The sequence below is a fragment of the Tetrao urogallus genome (assembly GCF_951394365.1).
Source record: "Tetrao urogallus genome assembly, chromosome: 15".
Taxonomy (NCBI): Eukaryota; Metazoa; Chordata; class Aves; order Galliformes; family Phasianidae; genus Tetrao; species Tetrao urogallus.
Genome location: NC_136828.1, coordinates 9,048,075 through 9,071,262, shown reverse-complemented (window position 1 = coordinate 9,071,262; position 23,188 = coordinate 9,048,075). Strand labels below are relative to the sequence as shown.

The 23,188-nt window shown below is 55.4% G+C and overlaps 4 protein-coding genes across 4 annotated transcripts; 3 read left to right on the top strand and 1 right to left on the bottom strand.

The window, feature by feature from the left end:
* Positions 1-832: 832 nt before the first annotated feature.
* GNG13 (G protein subunit gamma 13) lies at positions 833-1,188 on the top strand (the record flags this gene model as incomplete). The annotated part of the gene is made up of 2 exons (XM_079542906.1): positions 833-930; positions 1,083-1,188. The coding sequence occupies 2 exons, from the start codon at positions 833-835 to the stop codon at positions 1,186-1,188; spliced, it is 204 nt and encodes a 67-aa protein (XP_079399032.1).
* Positions 1,189-1,714: 526 nt separating this feature from the next.
* On the bottom strand, positions 1,715-12,608 carry CHTF18 (chromosome transmission fidelity factor 18; the record flags this gene model as incomplete). The annotated part of the gene is made up of 22 exons (XM_079542883.1): positions 1,715-1,851; positions 2,008-2,065; positions 2,764-2,874; positions 3,940-4,084; positions 5,400-5,530; positions 6,039-6,188; positions 6,279-6,503; positions 6,631-6,793; positions 7,189-7,319; positions 7,774-7,872; positions 7,948-8,041; positions 8,515-8,648; positions 9,074-9,197; positions 9,273-9,370; positions 10,399-10,611; positions 10,765-10,891; positions 11,058-11,110; positions 11,205-11,288; positions 11,372-11,561; positions 11,661-11,811; positions 11,933-12,100; positions 12,533-12,608. 22 exons carry the CDS (start codon positions 12,606-12,608, stop codon positions 1,715-1,717), a joined length of 2,862 nt encoding a protein of 953 aa, XP_079399009.1.
* Positions 12,609-12,933: 325 nt separating this feature from the next.
* On the top strand, positions 12,934-14,371 carry RPUSD1 (RNA pseudouridine synthase domain containing 1; the record flags this gene model as incomplete). The annotated part of the gene is made up of 5 exons (XM_079542920.1): positions 12,934-13,178; positions 13,257-13,380; positions 13,466-13,568; positions 13,638-13,739; positions 13,971-14,371. 5 exons carry the CDS (start codon positions 12,934-12,936, stop codon positions 14,369-14,371), a joined length of 975 nt encoding a protein of 324 aa, XP_079399046.1.
* A 3,321-nt stretch (positions 14,372-17,692) lies between these two features.
* LOC306952208 (mesothelin-like protein) lies at positions 17,693-22,681 on the top strand (the record flags this gene model as incomplete). The annotated part of the gene is made up of 12 exons (XM_079542869.1): positions 17,693-17,717; positions 18,013-18,044; positions 18,344-18,393; positions 18,767-18,916; positions 18,985-19,075; positions 19,171-19,530; positions 19,652-19,807; positions 20,001-20,134; positions 20,349-20,479; positions 20,630-20,724; positions 21,007-21,919; positions 22,599-22,681. The coding sequence occupies 12 exons, from the start codon at positions 17,693-17,695 to the stop codon at positions 22,679-22,681; spliced, it is 2,220 nt and encodes a 739-aa protein (XP_079398995.1).
* Positions 22,682-23,188: the final 507 nt, after the last annotated feature.

Here is a 23,188-nt window from a genome sequence, read left to right as displayed (position 1 = left end):
TCCCAGGGATGCTCTGCGGAGACACGGAGCTGCTGAGCTGTGCCCTGCGCGGGGCTGAGCTGGGATGGGGGTGGATGAGGGATGGACGGAGGGTCGGCCCCGGTTTGGTCTTCACTGTGGGCTACTGGAGGGTGGAGAGGGCACAGCCCCGGCGTTGCTGGGTTCATAGTTGGGGGTGGGCAGGAGGAGCCGTCCTCTTGTGCCATGCATCCCTGTGGGGGTGAAGGGAGCTGGAGTCGTGGCAGTGCTCACAGCTCATGCTGTGCCTCAGTATCCCTATCCCACCCCGCTGTGGGTCAGTCTCTCCGTGCGGTGCAGCAGGATGTTCAGTGCTACCCATACCCCCACCAGCCCTCCCCACATCCATAGGGCCACTCTCTCTGAGTGATGCTTGGTGCCACCAGGAGTGAGGCTGAGACTTGGGAATCCCATTTCGGCCCCATCTATCAGCCTGGGGGCTGCAAGGCACCCCCGCCACACATGTATAGAGCTCCACCGGTGGGGACTGAGCCATCTGTGGGGCTGCGCATGGCCAAAATACATCCTGGCCCTCACTCAGAGCCATGGCAGGAGAACAATGTCCCCCACCTGGACAGCCTGTTTGTTATTTGCACTCAAATTGCAGGCAAATCCAGCGCAGCTCTCAGGGCAGGGTTAGTGTGAGCTCTCAGGCTCCATGTCACACAAAGCACTTGTCCCTGTGCCACCATGGTAAGCGCAGCCCTCACCTCCAGCCAAGGCACCAAACTCTTCCCAAAAGCTCTCGGGGCTGTGGGTGGGATGGGGAACATGGGGACGCTCTGCCTTCCAGCCCCGACCGAGCCCCAGAGCCATGGATGAGTGGGACCTGCCCCAGTGGAAGAAGGAGGTGGAGAGCCTGAAGTACCAGCTGGCCTACAAGCGGGAGATGTCCTCCAAAACGATACCTGAGTGAGTGGGCACAGGGCAGGGAGCAGTGGTGTGATGGGGGCTGAGATGGGCAGAGCTTTCCCACACACTGGGCTGAGCACTGCCACAAAGCCATGGAGGGAAGGGGGTGGGTGGCCAAGGAAGGCTCTGTGACCGCTGTGCTCTCCCTGCAGGTTTGTGAAGTGGATAGAGGATGGCATTCCTGAAGACCCCTTCCTGAACCCAGAGCTAATGAAGAACAACCCCTGGGTGGAGAAAGGGAAATGCAGCATCCTCTGAGAGCAGGTGCTGTGCATTAACATTGAATGTACACTTTTTTATTAGCTAGCTTCCTAATATGACTAACTGAAACACTCAACCCTCATCTCGTCTTATTATTTTAGTAGTAGAAGTGTCTGGTTTTATAGGGGCAGCTGGGGAGGCATACATGGGGTGGATGCATGGGAGATGGCAATAGCAAAGATTCCCTGGGGCAGGGAGGGCTGCCTCTTCTCCTACCCCTTCTGTACCCATGAGCAAGTGCTGTACTCATAAAGGGAGAAAACTTTTATACAACGTTCTCAGTGCTTTTCACTACTCTTTTTGTATACTGTAGGCTCTAAGCTTTTTGCAGCACAGCAGGCACAATCTGCCAACAAAGGGTTTATAAATGAAATAAACGTGACGTATTGCTCTGCTTTTATTAAGTTTTATACTTTATTTTTATTATTTAAACAACACGTATAAAAAACCCAAACACATCAGCACCATCCCTCACCACATGTGAGAAGTCAACTCGTCCATTCCCTCTGTCACCCCCTGACTGCTACAGCAGGTCCCTGATGTAGAGGTTCCTCCGCACAGCGTTGGACACCCCCTCGTTGAAGCGGAACCACACATCACTGCGCCCCACAGCTTTGCCCATTTGGCTCTCGATGGCATCGCACTCTGAGGGCTGAGCTTCTGCAGGGCAGGGTGACACGGAGACAAAGACCTTTCCCATTGCACCTTCATGCTGCTGCACCCACTCCCTCCACACAGCCCCTCCTGCAAGGTGGGGCTCCCCCACCCCAGGGTAGGGGGTGGTATAAGGGGCCACCCCATCCCTCTGCCACCTACCTGGGACTGGAACTGATTGCTGCCGTGGGATTGGCCGCCCAAAGAAGTCAGTCTCGGGCTGTAAAAAACAGAAGAAGCAGCAGTCAGGTTGCCTGGGTGCAAAGCACACAGAGAAATAGGCAAAGAAAAGTGAGCGATGCAGAGCACAGCTGCAGGAGCCTCTCCTTGCCCACAGTGGGCTGCTCCAGCCCTCTGTGCTCATTGATCCATCCAAAATCCCATGATAGGAGGAAGCCACGGGGCAGGACCCGCATGCAAATCCTGCAGGAAGGCCTTGGTAAAATGCAAACAACATTCAAAAACCTGGAGGAAAAGACAAACTGCGATGTTTGCTTTGCTGATGGGCAGAGCCCCAGGTTCAGCCCAGAACATGGGGCAGTGGCACAGGGCTTGGCTCCAGCAGGGCAATCTGCAACCCCAAAGGATTTGGGTGCTTTGGACTGCACTGAAGGCACCCAAACTCCTCCCGACTTTGCAGACATGGGTTGCACCACGTGCCCACAGCTCCCTGCAGGACACCAGTATCTCCAGGCTGGTAGGTAAAGGCCACTCCACCCTAACACTAATTAAGTTCTCTCTGCAAGGAGTGCCCAACTGTCAGCTATTTTATAACATTTCTATTAACAGAAACAGGAAAAGAAAAAAAAAAAAAAAGAACCAAAACAGCAGCAACAGAGAGGAAGAACAATGGAACAGCACAAGTTGGTAGGGAAGGAGATGGGGCAGGAGTGTCCTGGGGGTATCACAGCCCCTCACCTTGTCCTGCACCGCTGCCCTCCTCACGATGTGCTCCAGGCGCTGCTGATGGTTGTGGGGCGCTGCTGGTCCTCCGGCCCCCATCTCCACATCCCCCATCTCTGCTGGCTCCTGCAGGGAGAAGAGCTCTGAGCACAGCCTCTGGGGGTACCCAGGAAAGGGAAAAGCCCTCAGAACTGTGTGTGCGTGTGTGCTGGGGGGGGAAAGGAGTTATTATCCTACTGCACACAAATACCTGCTCAATCCCACCCAGGAAACACAGGATTTCATGGTTTTGTTACAGATAAGTACTTTTTCGTGTGTGCTATGGATAAAAAGCTTACTAAGAATCTATAATTTGCCACCTATCTGGTTTGCAGTACCTCAAGGACATGGGAAGGATCTGTCGTCAGGTTCAGCTCCAGATGAGCACAAGGCAGCACCTGGGGCATCTTGCATGGGGACTGCACATTGGCACCATGTAAACAAGAAATCCCCAGAGAGGGTTCTGTGCCACGGGTGTCCCCAGAGAAACTACAAGAACCATAGAATCACACAAGGGTCTCCCAGGGACCAATTATCCCCTGGCACCAGGCAGAGCTACATGGGCCGAGTTGGAAAGAACCTCTAAATATCACCTGGTCACATTGCCTGCACTGAACAGGAATGCCCATAGCCCCATCAGGTGCTCAGAGCCCAGGCAACCCAGGGAAGATGTGTACAAGCAGGGAAAGTGAAATTCCCACCTCGTCACTGATTGAGAAAGGTGAGGGTTTCTGAGATTTAACTTTGAGAGAATGGTCTTTTTGTCCTGTTTCTGGTTTAGCTGCTGTGCTGCCCTGCAAGCCCCCGGCAGATGTGGGGTGAGGGGGAGGGACAGGGGGGTTAATCCTGGATTTCCATGTGCAGAGCACAAAGCCTGCAGCTGTACCTCTGCTGCCATCCACGGGCAGAGGTACTGTGTAACCCCACACAACTTCCAGCTGTGCCCACCCCCAGACTCCTTTTGAGGTCTCTGCTGCTTTTGAGGATCCCCTCAACATCCCTAAGGACTTGATTCATGGCTGGACTCGATGATCTTAGAGGACTTTTCCAACCTTAACAATCCTATTTATGATCCCACTGCCCACCCGCACCCCAGGCCAGGACCTGCAGGTGCTGTACCCCCCCAGCAGCCCACACCCTTCCCCTCCCCACCTCGCTGAGGTTCCGCGCCTGCAGCACTGCCTCAGTCCTCCGCATCTTCTCCATCTCAATCTCATGGGCAATGAGCTGCTTGGCCTGGTAGGTGAGCTGCTTGCGGGCTGGCAGGTCAGGAAACCTGCACACGTCCTCCACATTCCTGCAGGGAGGAGGGGAGAACGCCAGACCCTCGTGAACAAAGAACCAACACTGGGCACAAACGCACAAATCAGCAGGGCAGATTGAGCTCAGTGGGACTTGCTGCCCCATCCCTTTGCAGAGGGGTTTAAACACAGCAAGATCTGACTTCCAGCCCTGTCCTCTCCCCGCCCCAGTGTGGGGGAGATGACTCAGTTTCCCCATTGCTGCCCTCTCCAGGTCAGCATAGTTAACATCAATGTGCAAAGACCCAGCAAATAGCATAGGACATGCAGAGCTGTGCTGCCCCACAGCTCAATGACAATCCCGAGGAGATTATGAGCTTTTCAGCTCGGTTTTAGTGCAGGAACAGGAAATCGCACAGTGCTCTGTGCTGAGCAGATTGCCACGGGAAAGCCAAAGTCACAGCAGTGCAGCTCAGGCTCCAGCAGCAGTGAAACCCTTCCCATGAGCTGCAGACTCTGCTGAGCTGAGCGTGCCATCGGATGGCTTTGCACTTGTGACAACTCAGAGCAAACAAGAGGTGTTGCTGCTAGAACAGCTCTGCTCAACACAGCATGGGGTGGGCCGAGCAGTGCAAGGCGGGCAGCACAGGGAGGCCATGCCCCCACCCCAGCAGTCCTGTGGGCGTTTCTGTGGGGGAAAAAAAAAAAAAACCTCACTGTTCTCTAATTAGATACAGCTGCTTGATTTAACAGAGGCTAATTTTGTAATTAACTTTGTAGCAGGAAGACATTAGCATTGCTCCCAGCTCCGGTCAGGTCTGTGCTATGTCACAAAAACCCAGGAGCGTGTACAGCTCTGTGGGTCCAGCACAGCAAGGAGTTGAGCAGGGCACTGTCACGCTATGAACACACAAAGTCAGCAAATAAACCCAAGGCTGCTAGTTGTATTTTCATCCCCACGGAGCCCCCACTCTGTGAACACCCAGCAGCCTGCAGGAGCAGGGCCAGCACCCACAGCACCCTGCCTACCCCATCCTTGCTATCAGAGCACACAGGTGCTCCTGGCCTGTGACACCCCGGGTTTCTTGCTGTCAGCCTCAGCTCCTCCACTGCCAGCTTACAACCACCCCGCTGAGAGCCAAGGACAGCTGCCTCCTTTCTCCCAACTTGATTAACAGCAGCACAGCCCCGCCTTGGCACCAGCCTGCCAATGACCCAGGGGAGACACCACACCAGAAGCAGCTCTGAGCCAATCCAGGGGGCACAGGGCTTTTCCTTTAAAAAAAAAAAAAAAAACAAAAAAACAGCCCCAAAATCCTCCATGAAGGTTATTTTCAATCCAAACGCCCTCTCCCAACCCTTGGGACTCACGGGTCGAGCTTGTAGACATACTGGCCCTCAGGCAGGCGCTCCTGGTGGTAGGTGAGGTTATAGGCTAGCATAGTGCTGATGAGTGCTGCCAGCTGCTGCTTCTCCTTCAGGCTGTACAGCTGTGTGTTCACCTGGGAGGAGCAAGGGGCTGAGAGCACAGCTCATCCTGAGCAGTGTCCCAGCATTAAGATAACCCACAGCAGCTTCTTGTCTCAGTGAATGAGAGCAGACAACGAATACCCACAAGGATCACAGTAGGAAGAAGGAAAGTTTAGCTCCCTATACACCCACAGAGATCAGAACAGGGAGAAGTTTTGCTTCCTATTTGGGACACTTAATAGGGTGCAGAGCAGGGGGATTCTCCTCCAGCAGCCCATGGGGGACACGCACAGAGGTACAGGTACAATGGGGCGAAGGCACAGGACTGCACCCAGCATGGGGCCCCAAAGTCCTCACTCACACCAAGCCCCTAACCCCCTGTGTGGGGGTCCCAGCGCCACCTCCCCTCCAATTCTGCAATTTCATGCTAACCCCAAATATAGGATTTAGTATTGCATATAGCAGCCCTGCCTGGCTGCACAGAACAGGGACACATCCTAGGCTGGGAGCCACTCACAGAGAACACAGGGGAACACTCACCGGCCGCAGCTTGGGTGCAATGATATCCAGCAGCAGACAGAGCACCTCCAGAACAAGAGACTGCTGCCCTGCACGGCTGCGGGCGCTGGGTGTGATCCCTGACACCATGGACACCATGAGGTTCTGCATGTGGTTCAGCTTGGCTAGGGCCTACAGAAAAGGATGGGAGAGAAGAAATGGCTCAGCCACGTCCCCAGGAGGAATGAAGCACCACCAGCACTGCATATTCCTAGTACTCACCTCATGATGGCTGCTGGGGTAAGAGAGCCGTGGGATGCTGGTGGCTGCAAAGAGCAGGTGGAATGCCACGGGCAGGAAGGGCAGGTAGCGCATCAGCTGGAAGCTCTGCCTGTGCAGCACAGCCCTACTCAGCATGTCAGAGAAACACAGCCATTCCAGGGCTAGGCACACTGAGCCAAAACTGGAGTCCCTCAGCTTCATATTCAGGAAATTCTCATAGAGACCCTGCAAGTGGCCAGGCAGTGGGATCAAAGTCGGTGGGATTTTGAAAATCCCACTGAACTCGGCCCCAGCACCTTGTACCCCATCCCCAGTCAGTAAAGGAAACAACTCGCATGCCCAGCTTTCCAACCTGGGCAAGCTTCTCCTGCTCCCCCGAGGAGCTGGCAAGATGAAGGACGCGGTGGAAGCGGTGAGAAGAGGCAGTGAGGGCAGTCCTCACACCAAGGTGTGACAGTTCATCCTCATCCGCCAGCAGATGGTTGGGCAGCGAGGGATCCATCCCTATGTGATGCCTGCAGAGAGCAGGAGGGACAGGGTGAACACAGATTGCCTATAGCTGTGGCTGCCCCATCCCTAGGGGTGTCCAAGGCCAGGCACTAGTAGCCCTGGGCAGCCTGAGCTGGTATGGGGCAGCTGCTTTAAGGTTGGAAAAGCCCTTTAAGATTACTAAGTCTGACCACCAACCCATGACCCTCAGTGCCACAGCTCCACAGTTCTTGAGCACCCGCAGGGACAGTGACCCCACCACTCCCTTGTGCAGCCTGTGCCCAATTATTAGGTGCATCTGGAACATACAAATCTGCTGAGATAGAGCCTGGCCTCCAGGATGTTTCAGGCTTTTCCGCTGCAGCTTCTGAATAAAGAGCCCACAATGCAGCATGTGCCAGCCAACAAATTCCCCTCTTACCTCTGAACTCGTGGGAGCTGGAATATCTCCTGCCAGATGGAGAAGAGTCCCTTGTTCTGATCCTTCAGGCCAATCCTCATTGTCTGCACCATTCGCACATCCAACTCCTTCTGGCCTCGGCCATGCAGGAACTGCAACATAAGACACAAACAAATAATACAACCACAGAATCATTGTGGTTGAGGAAGACCCTTAAGATCCGCAAGTCCAATACCAACCAAACCCACTACACTCACTCACTCCCCACATGCCTCTGTGCCACATTTCCCACAGCTCCAGAACACTTCCAGGGATGGTGATCCCACCTTTTCCTTGGGCAGCAGTGCCAGTGCCCAGTCGCTCTTTCAGAGAAGAAATGTTGCCCAATATCCAACCTGAACCTCCCCTAGCACTACATAAAGCCATTCCCTTTTGTAACCCTATTGGTGTCACCTGGGAGAAGAGGCCAAACAGCCCTTGCCACAACCTCCTTTTGGGGTGTCGTAGTGAGCCGTAAGGTCTCCTCTGAGCCTTCTCCAGACTGAACCATACCAGTTCTTTCAACCACTTGTGCTGCCTCCCCCCAGCCCCTGGCACTACACATACCTGCAGGGTGTTGATGCATGAGCGGATGTCATTCTCTGTTTTCTCACACAGTGCCAGCAGTGCTCCCATGTCCGCCCTCATGCCCTGCTGCTGGGCAATCTGTAGGAGAAGGGAACTGAGCACTGCTCCTGGCCACGCAGCCATGCAGGGGGCAGTGCTGGAGCTAATCCATACCTCCCCAAGGCGCTGTGCCAGCCGGGACGGGGCTGTCCGGGGGAAGCTGAGCAGGAATGCCTGCTGCCGCAGTGGTCGGAGCGCAGGGACATACCTGGCACAGGGACAGAGGGTGGTGAGGGGCTGGCGCTGCTGCCTAGAGCTGTGGGCTCCCTGTCCCTGGAGGTGCCTGAGGCCATGGATGGGCAGCCTGAGCTGAGGTTGAGGGAGTGGGGCAAAAGGGGAGGGCAGCCGGCCTATGGCAGAGGGTTGTGGCTGGGGGGGCTGCGAGGTCCCTTCCAACCCAACCATGCTATGGTTCTATGATTTAATGATCTACAAGGCCTCTTTCAATCCAACGAGTCCATGGTTTTAACAAGCTCCCTTCCAAGCCAACCACCCTACAGTCCTATGATCTTTAGGATCCCTTCAACCCAATTGTTCCACAGTTCTAACAAAGTCGCTTCCAACTCAATCACCCTAGGGTTCTATGATCTTTAAGGTTCCTCCCAGCCCAACCATTCCAAGATTTTATGACACCTGAGCCACCCTTAGGGCAGGTGTCCCAGCTTCTCTCCTGACACGCACTGGTCATTGCAGATGCAGATGACAGGCCGCAGCAGCAGGCTGCCCTCTCGCCTTCTCCGCCGCCCTCCGCTTGCAGCCGCCTCACCCTCAGGTTCCTTGCTGCTGATGATGTTCAGCAGCACAGTGATGGAGGCCTTGGGAGAAATGAAGGGACAGAAGCGAGTGCTTGCTGTTTAGAGTAATAATTAAGCAAATGGTGGCCAGATGTAAACTTGAGAAATGGGCCCATATGAACTTAATGAAGTTCTACACAGCCAAGGACATGGTGCTGCACCTAGGTCAGGGCAATCCCAGGAAAAGAATTCATAGGAAGCAGCCCTGCAGGGTAGGACTTGGGAGTTCAGTGGATGAAAAGCCAACTATGGGCCAATAGTTATCCTGGCTGCATCAATAGAGAGGAGGCACAGGCTGCCTAGAGTCGTGGTTGCCCCAGGCCACAGCTAGACCCAGGGCAACCTGAGCTGGTGAAGAGCACACAGCCCATGGCAGGGGGGCTTTGGGGTCCCTTCCAACCCAACCACTCTGTGATTCAAAGACATAAGCCCAGGCGAGGACTCACAGTGGGCGCACCGTCAATCTCATCAATGATCAGGCAGTTGGGTTTCTCCTCAGCACCCAGCACTGACTTCATCTGGGTGGCAGCTTCAATGCGTGTCTTGAAGGTCTCCGGGCTGCGGTCATCACTGTGGGACACCAACTCAACTCAGTGCCACCCCAGTGTGACCGTCCTCACAGGATCGTGCTGGCATTCATCTCACCTGGCATTCATCTCCACCACGTTATACCCTGCATGCTGTGCAATGACATGTGCCAGTGTTGTCTTCCCCAGGCCGGGCGGACCACACAGCAGGGCCACCTGCAGGGAGAGAGGGCATGGGGAGGCATGGAGCAACCACAATGCCAGGAGGACAGCTCTGCCTTTAGCCCTGGTTGTAGAGATGCTGGGAGGTCACCATGAGAGGGAAAAATAGAGCAGGAGCTCCCAGAAGTGACAGCTGTCCCAGCTGGCATCACTTGTGCCTATCTGTGTATTTATAGGACAATAGAAAAAGGTGCACAAAACCCCTTGAAGAATTATACTCCCACGAGACTTCCTAGTATCTATTTTTACTTCCCTGTTTTTTTTTTTTTTAATAATCTTTCACCAAATGCAGCAAAGCTGTAAAATGGCCTGTTATCTCTGCTTCTTTTGCTCTTTCAGCATTCCTGCTCCTTTCTGAGTGCAGAAGCACTTGCCCAAAGCCATACCACGTTTGTCCACAGTGAATGAAGTCAAGTCCAACCTCTGACAGGCTGGGGCTTCTCTCCTCTACCAGCCCATCTAATATGGCTGGCCCTGTTCCCCTCCCCTGGTGTGATGCTATAATAGGATGATAACAGCAGGGTAGCAAAGTCTTCATCTACAGCAAATGAGAACAAGATCAAATGCAGAAGCCACAGATACAGAAATGAAGGAAAAGAGCTGCTTACTTTTGAAAGGCCCCAAGGAGATAGGGACTTCTAGCAACAGATACCCTCACCACCCCTGCCAACCCTTAAATGAAGCCTTGGAAGGGGGTGGATCCTGGCTCTACCCCTTCCAGTCACTCAGGTACATTGCATGCACCTGAGCTCTCCCGGGTTGGCCCTGCCTTCCCACCAGGTGCTCAATCACTGTTTTAGGCCATGACTTAGCATTTCTGCTACACATGGTTAACATATTACTCAACTGAAACAAAAGATTAAACAAAAAACAACAATAAAAAAATGTATTTTTAAATGGGAGACATGGAAGAAGATTTCTCCTGGATCTGTACTGGAAGAGAAAGGACAGACACTGCTCCTCTCCAGTGCTGGGGTCTGGGAGACACTACGTGGATGTGCTCTGTGCCCTGCCCCGCTCACCTTGTACTTGGGTCTCTTGTGCTGGTCCAGCTCAGCCTCCAGGATCTCCTCTGTGAGCTGTGCCTTTGTTTTCCACTTGTTCTGCGGCTCCTTGGGCTGCTTGAACGAGGGGTGAGCCTCAGCACCAGGCTTTGCCTTCTTCACGGGCTTCTCCTTACCAAACACCACTGTGTCCCAAAGCTTCAGCCACTTCAGCAGGCAGCGGTTTGTGTACTGAGCAGCAAACAAGAATAAGAACCATCACCAATGAACCTCACAAGGTTCTGGGCCAAGGGCTGGATGAAATGGCAAACCCAACCCAACCACCCACAGCATTAAGGAATAAAGCCAACATCCCCCCAAACCCCGCTGACCCCAGCAGCTCACATCATCACTGAGCAGCTCTATGTAGCGCCGGGGAGCAAACTTGTCCACCCAGAGGCAATGGGGAGTAGGCTCCTCCTCAATCATGTCTCCAGGCTGCACTGTGGCCTCATCACCGGTCTCCAAGGAGCTAAAAGTGTGAACACAAGCCATGTGGCAGAAGGAGGCAGAGCTGGGAGCTCACCCCATGTCTTCCAGGCAAGAATGCTGCAGGCAGATATGGATCCCACATCCAGACCCACTGCAGCATCTCACAACCGAGAGCGTGGTGAGGACAGGAGCTGCCCAGACCTCACCTGTTTATTATCTCCGTCAACTGCTGTGATGCTTCCACAGCTCTCCTCCGATGCTAGGGCACAAATAGGGTGAGAGGGGTGAGGAACACCCCACCAACCCGTGATGATGGGTGAGTGGGGCCAGGGGCTGTCAGGAAGGAGCAATACCTCTTCATACACTTGTTCCTTCAGGTAGGAGAAGGGGACTCCCAGCAGATGGAGTGGCCGGTTCCAGCCCACAGAATCACAGAGCTGCGAGGAACAGAGGAGTGCTGATGCTCAGCACACATTCCATGTACCATCAGAGCTCCTGAACTGGATGGAGGTCTCCTTACCTCCATCCCTATCTGGGAGGGATCGTCCTTCACTGCCATGAAGACCCTGGTGCCCTCACTGGATGTCACATTGATGTAGTCCCCCAGGACAGGCGGGCGCTTGAGGACACGCCTTGGGTTCTCAGTGGGTGGTGAGCTCTGCAGGGGACCCAGGCCGCTCACCTCCAGCTCTGGGCTGGGAAATGCCAGGCTATTTCAGCAGAGGGTGAGAGAAGGAGCAATCAAACCCCATCCATGGAGATCCCGCAGCATCGGTAGGCAGATGTAAAGCTCAGTGACACAGAGACACAGGGCCAACCTGGCAGCACGGGGACCACGGGGTGACGCTGAGCCAGGCACAAGCGTGACAGCATCCTGGAGGACATCTGTGTCCAGCTCACCATCCCCACCAAAGTTCAGCTTCTTCACAGCTTCCAGCCGCTGCCTTTTTGGCTTTGGAGCTGCGCGAGACACAGAGGTGGGAGAAAGATGAGAGACACGGCACAGAGCAAAGCCCAGAGCAAGCTGGGATGCAGCAGGGAGCCACAGAGTGCTCACATCACCAGTGCAGCAAAACCTTACTGAGGACCACAGGGGACTCTGCAGGCAGTGAGGGCAGTGGGGATGCGTGCAGGGCACATTCCTGGCTCCTCTTCCTGGCATTGGGCTCCACAGCCAGGCGAGCCTCCTCCTGTGGCTGTTTCCTGCTGCGGAACTTGGAGACTTTGGAGCCGGGAGGGGATGGGTAATCTGGAAGGGAGTGCAGGGTGGTAGAGGTGGGAAGGGACCTCCGGGTGCCTTCAGTGCCACCCTACTGCAGCAGAGACAATCAGAGCAGGGGGCCAGGTGGGTTTAGGGTAAGGGTTATAGTTAGATCTTCAAGAAGAACCCACAGCCTCCCTGGGTCCCTGTGCTTTCCCACTCGCACAGCACAGCACTGCTGCCTGATGGGACCTCCTGCACTCCGGTTCGTTCCCAGCGCTTCCACTCTCACCACCGAACAGAGCCTGATTCCACACTTACAGCCACGGGTGGGATCCCCGAGCCGCCTCCTCTCCGAGCCGCTCGGCACAGCTCCCGGCCCTCCCCCGTAGCTCCCCTCGGCAGCAGCGCATGACCCCAACCCCCGGCTGCGCCCACCCGCTCCCAGCAGCATCGAACAGGCCTGGCCCCGCCGCGCACCTTCCAGCTCGGCCAGCACCTCCAGCTCGGCGGCGAACCGCTCGTTGAAGTCATCCTCGTCCCCAGGGCTCTCCATCAGCCGCGCCGCGCACCGGAGCCACCCCGCGAGCCCGAGCTTCCGCCCGCCGCGCCGATCGGAAGGGCTAACGCTGATTGGCTGCGGGGCGCGGCTCAGCAAGCTGCGTGCGCGCTGATTGGATGCGAGGAGAAGGTCAGCAAGCGGTGGGCGCGCTGATTGGCTGCGGGGCGATCCGCGGCTGGCGCCGAGGTGACGCGTTGCGGCCGCTGCGCTCCGCCCGGCGGAGCCGGGGCCGCGCCGTAGGTGGGCCGGGAGCGGGGCCGGGGCGTGGGGCTCCGGGGGGGCTGCGCGGGGCCGCGGGAGCGAGCGATGCGGGGCTGCGATGCGCGGTCAGCCCCGGCCCATCCGGTCCCAGCCCCGCCGCTGTCCCCGCAGGGCGCTCGCCATGGAGCCGGGCACCATCGACAACCTCTGCATCCTGTACCAGAGCCCTGACTTCATCGTGGTCAACAAGCACTGGGACATCCGCATCGACAGCAAGATGTGGTACGAGACGCTGACCCTGCAGAGTCAGTTGAAGCACCGCTTCCCCGAGCTGGCAGACCCCGACACATACTACGGCTTCAGGTGAGCCCCCAGCCGCGGGCCGGGCCGTGCATCGGTGGCCGAGCAGCCGCGGTGCTCCCTCACGTCCCTCTGCTCCAGGTTCTGCCACCAGCTCGACTTTTCCACCAGCGGGGCCCTCTGCGTCGCGCTCAACAAAGCGGCGGCAGGAAGCGCCTACAAGTGCTTCAAGGACCGCCTGGTGACCAAAGCCTACCTGGCCCTGGTAAGCTCAGCGCTACCCGTACAAGCTGGGGTGTGGAAGGGAATGAGCCTGGGCTTGCCCTGCAATCCAGTTTTGTCTCCTGTAGGTGAGGGGTCACGTTGACCAGAGCCACATGACGATCCGCTATGCCATCGGCAAGAACACAGCGGAGGGCATGACCCACATGATGTGCATTGAGGGGACAGAGGGTGAGCAGCACGCGTGCCCTGCTTGAACCCGGGGAGCTGGGCAGGGCTGACCCCTGGATCTTGTTGCAGGCTGTGAAAACCCCAAGCCGTGTCAGTCGGAGCTGATTGTGCTCGAGCACGGGTCTTACAGCGGAGATCCTGTGACCAAAGTACTGCTGCAGCCGCTGACAGGTGGGGCTCTGGGGGGGGCTCACGTGGTGCATGTGTCCATAGCGCAGGGTGGGATCTGTGCTTGCAGCCCTGGGTATTGGTGGTGCAGAGCAGTCCAGGAGGGGCTGACTGAAGCTGAGCTCATGGGCTTGAGTTCTCCAATTGGAGAGACACCAATTAGAGGGACCATCATGGGGATGCCAAGGGGGGATTTGGTGAAACCCTGTAGCCCCAGTTACTGCTCCCTCCCAGGGCGCACCCATCAGCTCCGGGTTCACTGCAGTGCCATCGGCCACGCCATCGTGGGGGACTTTACGTACAGCCACAAGAAGGACAGCGGTCCATACCGCATGATGCTGCACGCCTACTACCTGCGCATCCCCACCAGCAAGGAGCTCATCGAGGTCTGCACGCCTGACCCCTTTGTCACAGCCATGGATGGCAACTGGGTGCCGCAGCACATTGTGCGCCGCCTGGACGAGACCATCCAGGAGCTGAAGGACAAGGCAGTGCAGAAGGGGGACGTAGGGCAAAGCCAGCAAGCCGTGCCTGGGGACAAAGAAGAGGAGGCACTGAGCAAAGCCAAGAGCCTGGAGCTGGAGGAGCAGCGTGTGCAGTGCGAGCAGTGGTTGGCTGAGTGGGCTCTGGAGTGAGCGCCGGCCATTTCCACATGTTCCCAACCCTTTGCTCCATAGTTGTCTGATGGGTTCTGGCAGCCTACCCCAGAGCCCAGCACTAACTCCACATCCACACTCTCCATAGGTTGTGGTTTCCCTCACCTCTGGGTCTGGGATTAGGCAGTTTTTAGCAGCAATTAGGATCGGTTTCTTTTTTTACCGTGCCCATCACCCACTTGGCCACCGGATGCCCCTTTCCTAATTGTGTGCCACAGCAGCAGTCAGTGTGCCACGCACCAGCTTAGAGTGACCCTGGAGCTTTGTGTCCCTGTGCCGGGGCAGCGCGGCTGTGCCGTGAGCGTGCTGGATGCACCCACAGTCCCGCAGCACTCGGGTGCTCAATGTGCCCTCCGTGGGCTCTGTGTCCACTGCTCCATCCCACCGCAGTCCTCAGTGCAGGAGGTGGGATGACCCCTCCTTGCTTATTGCCCGTGAGCTGGGACTGCGGCACAGCCTCGCCACCCATCTACTTGTTTTTAAAGGTTTGTTGAAGATGAGCAAATTGGTATGAAGAGATTTTAAAGCTTTTTTTCAGATTTCTATGGAACGAATCTCGTCTTTTAGCAGTTCTGATGGTCCCAGAGATGCATGTATTTTTAGTACTTACCTTGTATTAAAGCAGCCAGCATCCCCACGCTTTTTTTAATAGATTCTCCTTTTACTAGCATCTCCCTTTTTTCCTAGGTGTGGAGGCAGCTCTGCTGAGATGGATCAGAGGACAGACAGGGGGGTGGCAGGGGCTCTGGGGATCAGCAGGGCTGGCTCCTCCCCACCAGGGCCCATCCACACCTCCAGGTGTGCCCAGGGAGCGCAGGCAGCCACAGGCACTCCCGAAGCTGTAAATTAACAGCACTGAGTGTTTGCCAAAGAATTACTGTCAGGGATGTGCCGAAAGGCCGAAAGATTACGGGTGACATTTGCTGCATCAGAGCTGGGATGCGCCCCATCTGTGCAGGAACATCCGCATGTGGCTGCAGCCACACGGCTGGGGACACTGTGCCCTCAACTGCAGTGGCAGCGTGTGGACACTGTGCCATGGGGATGGTCACAGCCAGAGCACTGCGTCCCACAATCCCGCACTGTGTTGCACTTTGAGCGATATTGCAGGAGCCAACCCTAAAGCTGTTGCCCACTGGGCAGCGCCGCCCACGTCACCTCCACGCGGCGTTCGCTGCATTTTGTGTTGATCCACTTTGTGCACGTGAAAGCTTGGGAGGGGTCATGTTTGGGTATTTGTGTGTTTCGTGGTCTTCTGTACCCCTGGTAACAGCCCTTATTTATTGTGTATTTGTGGGCATTGCCATAGTAAACCATCTCTTCCTGATATTCTTCCTCTGTGGTTCTTCCTTCTCTCAGTGCTGCCCCAGTCACTGTGGGGCCAATGCAATGCCACAGACTGGGGCTGGTAGGAATGAGCCCGAACTGGTCCAGCAAGACAGCCCCACACTCCAACTCGGCCAACCCAACCTGTTGTGTCATCATCACACTCTCATCCTTATCCAGCTGAAACCCCACAGCTGAAACCAGCAGGGTCATCCATCCCACAGCCATCCCGATCGGTGACCCTGTGCTGGTAGTGAAGGTTTGTGGGGCAGATGCCACAGCCCAGCCCTTCCCCAAACCTCGGTCACCTCTCACCTGTCCCATGCTGTGTCCCCATAGGGTTCATGGTCCTCTCTTACGCAGTTCTGCCCTGGGGACATTTTCCATCCCCATTACCCCGATTCCAACCCCTTCATACTTCCCTTGACATTGGCATTGGTTGAGCTCCCAAGTCCCTGAGGCCATGAGGTGGGGGAGGGTTGGGGCTTCAGATGTCACCCAATACTCCATCCCCTCTGTGTGCATGCCTTGGGGGGGCTCAGCCCCTCTCCTCCCCTGACAGCACAGCACCAAAGCCATACCTTGATGTCAGCCAGAGGGCAGTGACAGCGCCAGCGGCTGGGACTGTTCCAAAACAAAGCAGCAGAGGTGGAGGAAAAGTTCCTCCAAATTCCTGCAGAGTTCAGAGCTCTCTGATGAGGACGGGTAGGAGCAGTGCAGCCCTGCACTGTGGTTGTAGGGACAAGCACCATTTCTTAATGGCACTTTAACACCATTGCTGAGGTTGGCATGGGTGGAAAAACAAAGAACAAAGGGTTTGTGTGCATCCTTCAGGCTGTGAAGGTTTTAGGGTTACACAGCAGCTGCCCAAGAGCATCCCCACAGCTGGGTGGCACGCAGTGTCCCCATCTCGCTGCCACCAACATCCAAAGGACCCCCAGAAAATACCAGGGGCCACTTCCTGTGATGGACCCTAAGGCAGTTTTGGGGCTGGGTGTGAGCTCTGAGTAGGGTGCCTGTGGCTGCCACCCCTCAGTGGCACCCCAGAACAAGGGCAAGAAACTGGCAGAGCTCCCACATTGCTGTCCCCCAGCTCTCTCCTGCCAGGGCTCAGCACAAGGCACACAGCACGCATTGGGTTCCCAGCATCATCGTCACCATCTGGGTTTGTGCTGCGTCCCCTTGGTTTCCCTTCCTTATTTTCAAATCCTTTCTCTCCCAGTATGTGCTGGATGGCATCACAACAGGCACTCACAAAACCGTAAGGAAAGAAACAGACTGCCCATGAGATGCATTCCCAGGTAACTCAAAGGGCTCTCACTGGCTGGGGGGCACTCTGTCCTCATGAGGAGCTGCAGAACCAGCAGCTGTCATTCCCTGGCCTCCAAGTTCAAAGTGACCCTTTACATTAAAAAAAAAAAAAAGAGAGAGAGAGAGAGAGGCTTTACAAAACAGAGTTGAGAAACTGCTTCCGTCACACCCCATCCTGCAGCCCCATCCCCACCCCACATAGATAAGGGCCGTGCTGCTCTGCTCCCTCTGCTCATCCCTGGCTGCAGGCGACTGCAGGTGCAGGTAGGTGACAAAGCCGTGGGCAGAGGGTGGCCAGAGCTGGGTGGGATGGTGGAACGGGATGGGACTTAGTGGGGAAATGATTTGCAATGACCCCAATTGTTCTGCATGGTGGTGATCTGGGTTCTGGAGCAAGGATTTATTTTCTAGGGGGGTTTATAACAGGGGGGTTGGGGTACAGGGGGTGCATCCCTGGTGGAACTGCTCACCATTCTATTGGTGTGCATCTGAGGGGTCCCAGGGCGAGAGAACTCATCACAGAGCCCACGTTATCAATGGGCATGGAGTGAAGCCTGCCCTCTGCTCTGCAGGACTCAGCACCCTGCGTGGGCAGCACCAGGCTCAGCTCCAGCTCCAGCAGCACAAGGAGGCACCCAGCACCAGACTCCCAGCACAGGCAGCATGGTGTGGGCAGCCCCTGCCCTCCGTGAGTCCCTCTGCCCCCAGACCTGCTCCCAGCCCACAGCTGGCACTGTGCTGGGAATGGGCACATGCACTTCTCCCAGCTCTGGGGCATCACTGCTCTCCCTCTAAGCTCATCTCCATGGTGTCCAGGTTGGGCTGCAGGGTGGTTAAGAACTCTGCTCTCTTCACACAGCATTTATCAAATGTTATTCAATTGACAAAGAAAACTTCCCCAGGCTGAAAGCTGGAGCTGCTCCAGCACAGCCCCTGCATGCACACTGCTGAACTTTACACAACACCATTTCATTTTGTTGCAGGATTTCCTGTTGCCCTCATGCAGGCAGCATTGGTGAGTCACTGAGCATTGATAAATGGCTCCAAACCAACAGGGCTTTAAGCAGAGTTTGGGGCTGATGTCCACCTGCTCTCCTTTACTGCATATCAGGGACAATTTCATCTCTGAAAGAACAGTTGGGCACTGGCACTGCTGCCCAGGGAAGTGGTGGGGTCACCATCCCTGGAGGTGCTCCAGAACCATGGAGAAGTGGCACTGAGGGACGTGGGTTGGTGGGCATGGTGGGATGGGTTGGGATTGGGCTTGGGATGCAAGAGGTCTGAATGATTCTATGATTCCATAATTCCCCCCAGGCCACTCTCCTCCTCGGTGCCATCCTCGCTGCCACGGAGCCATATGCTGAGTGAGTGTCGACCCCAGCACAGGGTGCAGAAGTGTTGTTTGCTTTGGGCGTTGGGTTTCTTCCCATGTGCATCATGGGCTCTGTGACTGGCACTGGGCTGGGGAAGATTTAGAGCCTGGCACAGCCAGTTCTGGTGGCAGGTTGGGTTTCAGCCTTATCCTCTTCTGTTGTAGCACAAACAAAACAAAAATTCTCTTTTTATGGGGCTGGCACAGATACAATGGGAGATTCTGGACTCCAAATCTGGGCTCCACTGGCTTCTGTCTTACTCTAAGCCCAGGGCATTGCCACTGCCCTAGGGCACATTCGTGCCTGCGTTCTGCCGTGCTTCATCTGTCACCCATCTCTTTGTCATCCATCTCCTTTGTCACAGCCTCGGGGTGCTGGTGTGCACCATGGAACCAGGCACCATCATTGCTTTGCACCCCAGTATCCTGGAGCACCTGAAACTCTGCCCCATGCTGACGAATGCCCAGCAGGATGCTGTCAATGCTGTGCTCCTCAGGGGCAGTACAGTATATGGGTAAGGAGCCCAGTGGTGGGCAGGAGGGGAGGTGTTCCCTTCAGAATGCTGAGCTGTGCTTTTTGCAGACATCCTTCAGGCTGGGATTTGGAGACTCTGCAACATTTGGGGCCACTTGCACTGGCTTTGAACCAGACCACGCTGAGCTTGGTGGATAAGGTGAGCCAACCCTAAATGGCCCATATGTCGGGCCAGCCCACAGGCATGGGGCCCAGCATCCTGAGGAACCCAGATTCCTCTGCCCTCCCTGGCAGGCAGCACGGGAGGCATTTGCCAGGAGCATCGCAGCCACCTACAGCACCCAGGGATGGGAGCAGCGGCAGCAGTCCCTGACTCTGCTGACAGCCATTGCAGCAGCATTACACCCCCGGCCAAAGCGGAGCGCAGACCAAGAGATGCCAGCCCCAAATGCACCCTCCCCGCCTGCAGGCTGCATGCAGGAACCCATCACCACCCGTGTGCTCTCTGAGAGCATCCTGCTCCTCGCCTATGAAAGCCCTGAGCAGTTCTACCTCTGCCTGAGCGACAGCGTTCTGCAAACAGACCTAGAACATGTGCTGGAGCAGCCACTCACCACCGAGTATCTCTGGGTGCTGAAAAAAAGGCTACAGGAGGTAAGGGGTGAACCAGGGCACGAGCAGCGGTGCAACTACTTGGGACGGGGAAGTCAATTCTTACTTTAATATAGACACCACAAGCATCCCTGCCTTCCCCACCCCTCTTTGCTGAGTGCAGGTGTACCCCACGGGGATGCCAGATGCCCAGCTCCGGAGGCTGGGGCTGCTGTCCCACCTCTACACAGTGCAGGAGCTCAGCCAGTGGCAGGTGACCTCAGCAGACACACTCTGTGCCCTGCTCAACTCCTCAGATGGCAAATGGAGCAGCGCCCAGGTACCGAAGGGCACAGGGACAGATGCAGGAGAGCCCAAACGAGGGCTGCTCTGCACTCGTGTCTGTGCCCAGCTCCTGTGGGAGCTCACCCCCCCATCTCCTGGAGCCCAAGGCACAGGGGTTTTGTAGTGTGTTTCTGCCAAATACATTTTCCTCTTCTCGAAGCACGCAATGCATGAACTGTGTTTTCCAGAAGCAGCAGCTGATCGCAAGGTTCCTGGAGTTGGGGGGCAACCTAACAGGGCCCTTGCTTCAGCAAATTGGTGGGATTTTCCTGTGTGACCTGAACGAGGAGCAGATTGAGAAAATACCTCCAGAAGCAATTGGGTAAAGCACTCTATAGGGATGCTCATCCATCCTGCAGGATGCCTGGGTCATGGGAAGAGAGCAGGGGATAGCAGGTCCACCTGGCTCTGCAATGGTTGTGTCCCACTCTGGGCCGCCAGTGACATGGGTGGGGGATAAATCACACATCCCTTGGCCATCGGAAGGGCTTTGGGTGGCACCCCCTGCTCTGACCTCCAAACCTCCCTTCCCTCAGGAGCGCTGGAGTACTGGACATTTCTTCCTGCTCTCAAAACAAAAAGGACCAATTCTACAGCAAAGCCCAGCAGGCCTTTGCCAGCCAGGCTGGCACCAAGGTGTATTACCTCCAGATGCGGCCATATCTGGGTAGGTGCTTCAGCCTTCACTTTCTGTAGAGATGTCTTCCTTGGCTGGAAGGCTGGCCATAGTCAAGAACCATCCAACAGTCAGCAAAGCCCTTCTCTCAGTGTTGGAAGTGTTCACATGAGTTCAGGTGCCCTGGGTGCTTTCTTCAAGGTGGAGCTCCAGCAGAAGACCTGAAGGACTTGGCTGAAAATGGCGTCAACATGGACATTGACACCTTTCTTGCCCTAAATCCCAATGAACTGCAGGTATGTTCCTGCTGTGCTGTGTGCTGCTGTTATTCCCATGGCAGGGGGGTTGGAACTAGGTGATCTTTGTGGTCCCTTGCAACCCATGCCATTCTATCATTCTAAGTTGAGAGCTGAGCTGTGGGTTCAAGGCTTCAGTGTCATCAGATCACCAAATCTCTACTTCTAACCTTTTAAAATTTTCTTTCATAAGTTATTACTCGTTCTACATACCCTTTAGAAAAGCGTTTTCAGGCAGTGTCAGCTATGAGCCTGACCAAAGCTGTCATACGTGCATTGCAGAAACTCAGCGTTCTGGATGTCAAAAATTTGCTGGGGGCAAACATCCAACAACTGAAGGGAGCTGAAAATCAGACTGCTGTGATGTGCTGGGTCAAGAAACAGTCCCAGCAGGAACTGGACCAAATCCTGGGAATCGGCCTGCAAGGGGGGATGCGGGAGCCTCCCCCCACAACCACCCCTTCCCCTCTCACTGCTGCCCCCACCCCTATAGCCACCAGCAGCCACCCCACTAATCCAAACACCAGCCCCGAGGCCCCCACCCCAAATACTGCAAGCCCAACCTTCCCATACACTGCCCAGCCCAGCACTGCTGTCACCACCATCACCTCCACCCCAGCCCCCAGCTCCATCACCCCATGCTTCATCCACCAACCCACCACCTCCAAATCCCCTGCTTCCACCCTCCTCACCACCATCCTCACTGCTGTCAGCCCCAGGGCCACCTCTCCCAGCTCTGTCCCACCCCCAGCTGTCACACACAGTGCCACCACCAGCACTGATGTTCCCAATCCCACAGGCACCATCCGCAGCACTGGGACCGCACCGGTGTCCCCAGCACTGGGAGGTACCACCGGCCCAGCTCCTGCCCCCTGTAACACCACCACCCCGAGCTCCCCCTGTGCCCTTGTCCCAAAGCCCACCTCTGTGCCTGCTGCCACCACAGCCACAGAAATGAATCCCCTCTCCCACAAGCCCACCACCCCACTTAACAACATCACTGCCTCCACCCAAAGCATCAGCTCTTCAACGAGCAAGCCTACAGCAATCATTTGCAAGACTGGTGCTCCTCCAGCACCTCTCGACCCCTCCTCCACCACCTCCAGCAGAGAGATCACCAAGAAAGCACCAGTAGATGTGCCAGAGACACCCAGACCTCCGCCTGGTGGATACATTAATCTGCAACCTGAATCTGGTAAGGTTGGGAACTGGGAAAGGCTGAGGGGCCAACATGGGGGCAAAAGTCTTCACCAACAAGCAGCAGCTGATCTGCCTTTTTCCTGGCTACATTCAATAGCGGCATGCTATGCACAAGAAACCCCAGGTAGTTACAGCATGTCAGGTAGCACTGTACCTGCACAGGGCCTGACAACAGCTGTTCTGCAGCATGCTGCCTTCAGATCCTGCAAGTGTTGCAAGCTATAGCTTACGGCGCCTCATCACACTTTGAGTGCACACCAGCTCTCATCCACTCTGCAAAAAAGCTGGAGTAAACCCATCAACGTCAGTGTGCTGCACTGTTTTTCACAAAGGACTTAAGAGTTCCATATTTTAACTACACATACTGCTTTTGAATAGTGAAAGCCTTAAAGTCTATAGTCCTGTATCCCAGCAGAGCTGCACTCATACCTTTACTGACTCAGGTTTACTTCTGCACTAGAAAAAATAAGAGCAGACTCAATTCTCCTGACTGTGATACAAGGTGATTTTTGTAGACAGGATGCAGAGCAGTGCCTGAAGGTGCAGGGTCTGGCCAATGTCACACACACACAGACCCCCAGGGCATCCAAACCCCAAAGCAACTCTCCTGCCCCAAGTGCACACATGTTCTGTTTGTGTGGATAACTCAATCCTTTCTCATCTCTGCTCTCTAGGCTCAGGATCCAGGGTGTCCTCATGCTTACTCCACATACTGACCACAGCCATGGGAATATCCCTGCTGCAAGGGCTTCTCTGACACTGCACCTCCAGCACTGCGCTCCCGAATCCCTCCTCCCACGTTCATCATCCTGCAAAACGATGCTGGTAAATTTCTGCCTGAAAAGTAGAAACCCAGGGAAGGAGAAGAGTTTGTCCTTTTGATTCCAGCAAGGAAAGCTCATTTTGTTTTGAATCTGGAAAGTGAAATGAGGACAGATGATTTTCCATCCCAAAGCAGCCCAGCAGGTACTTCACTAGCTAGCTGCTCTATACAATTATCAGTTAATATTGGCTGTTCCAGCACTATTTTAATGCTGACAGTGGGCACAGTTCTACCAGCTTTATTCACACTGGGTGCTGTTTTGCTTCTAAGCAGTCCCACAGTTAAAAAAAACAGTGGGAAAACTCAGGGACTCGAACTGCTGGCCCCTGCAAGAGAGGTGGAACACAGCCCAGAAACTCAGCCTGAAAACTCAGCCAGAAATCCACTAAAGTGCATTTAATTTGCTTCATGAACTTGTCATCAACATTTGTTCAAACTACA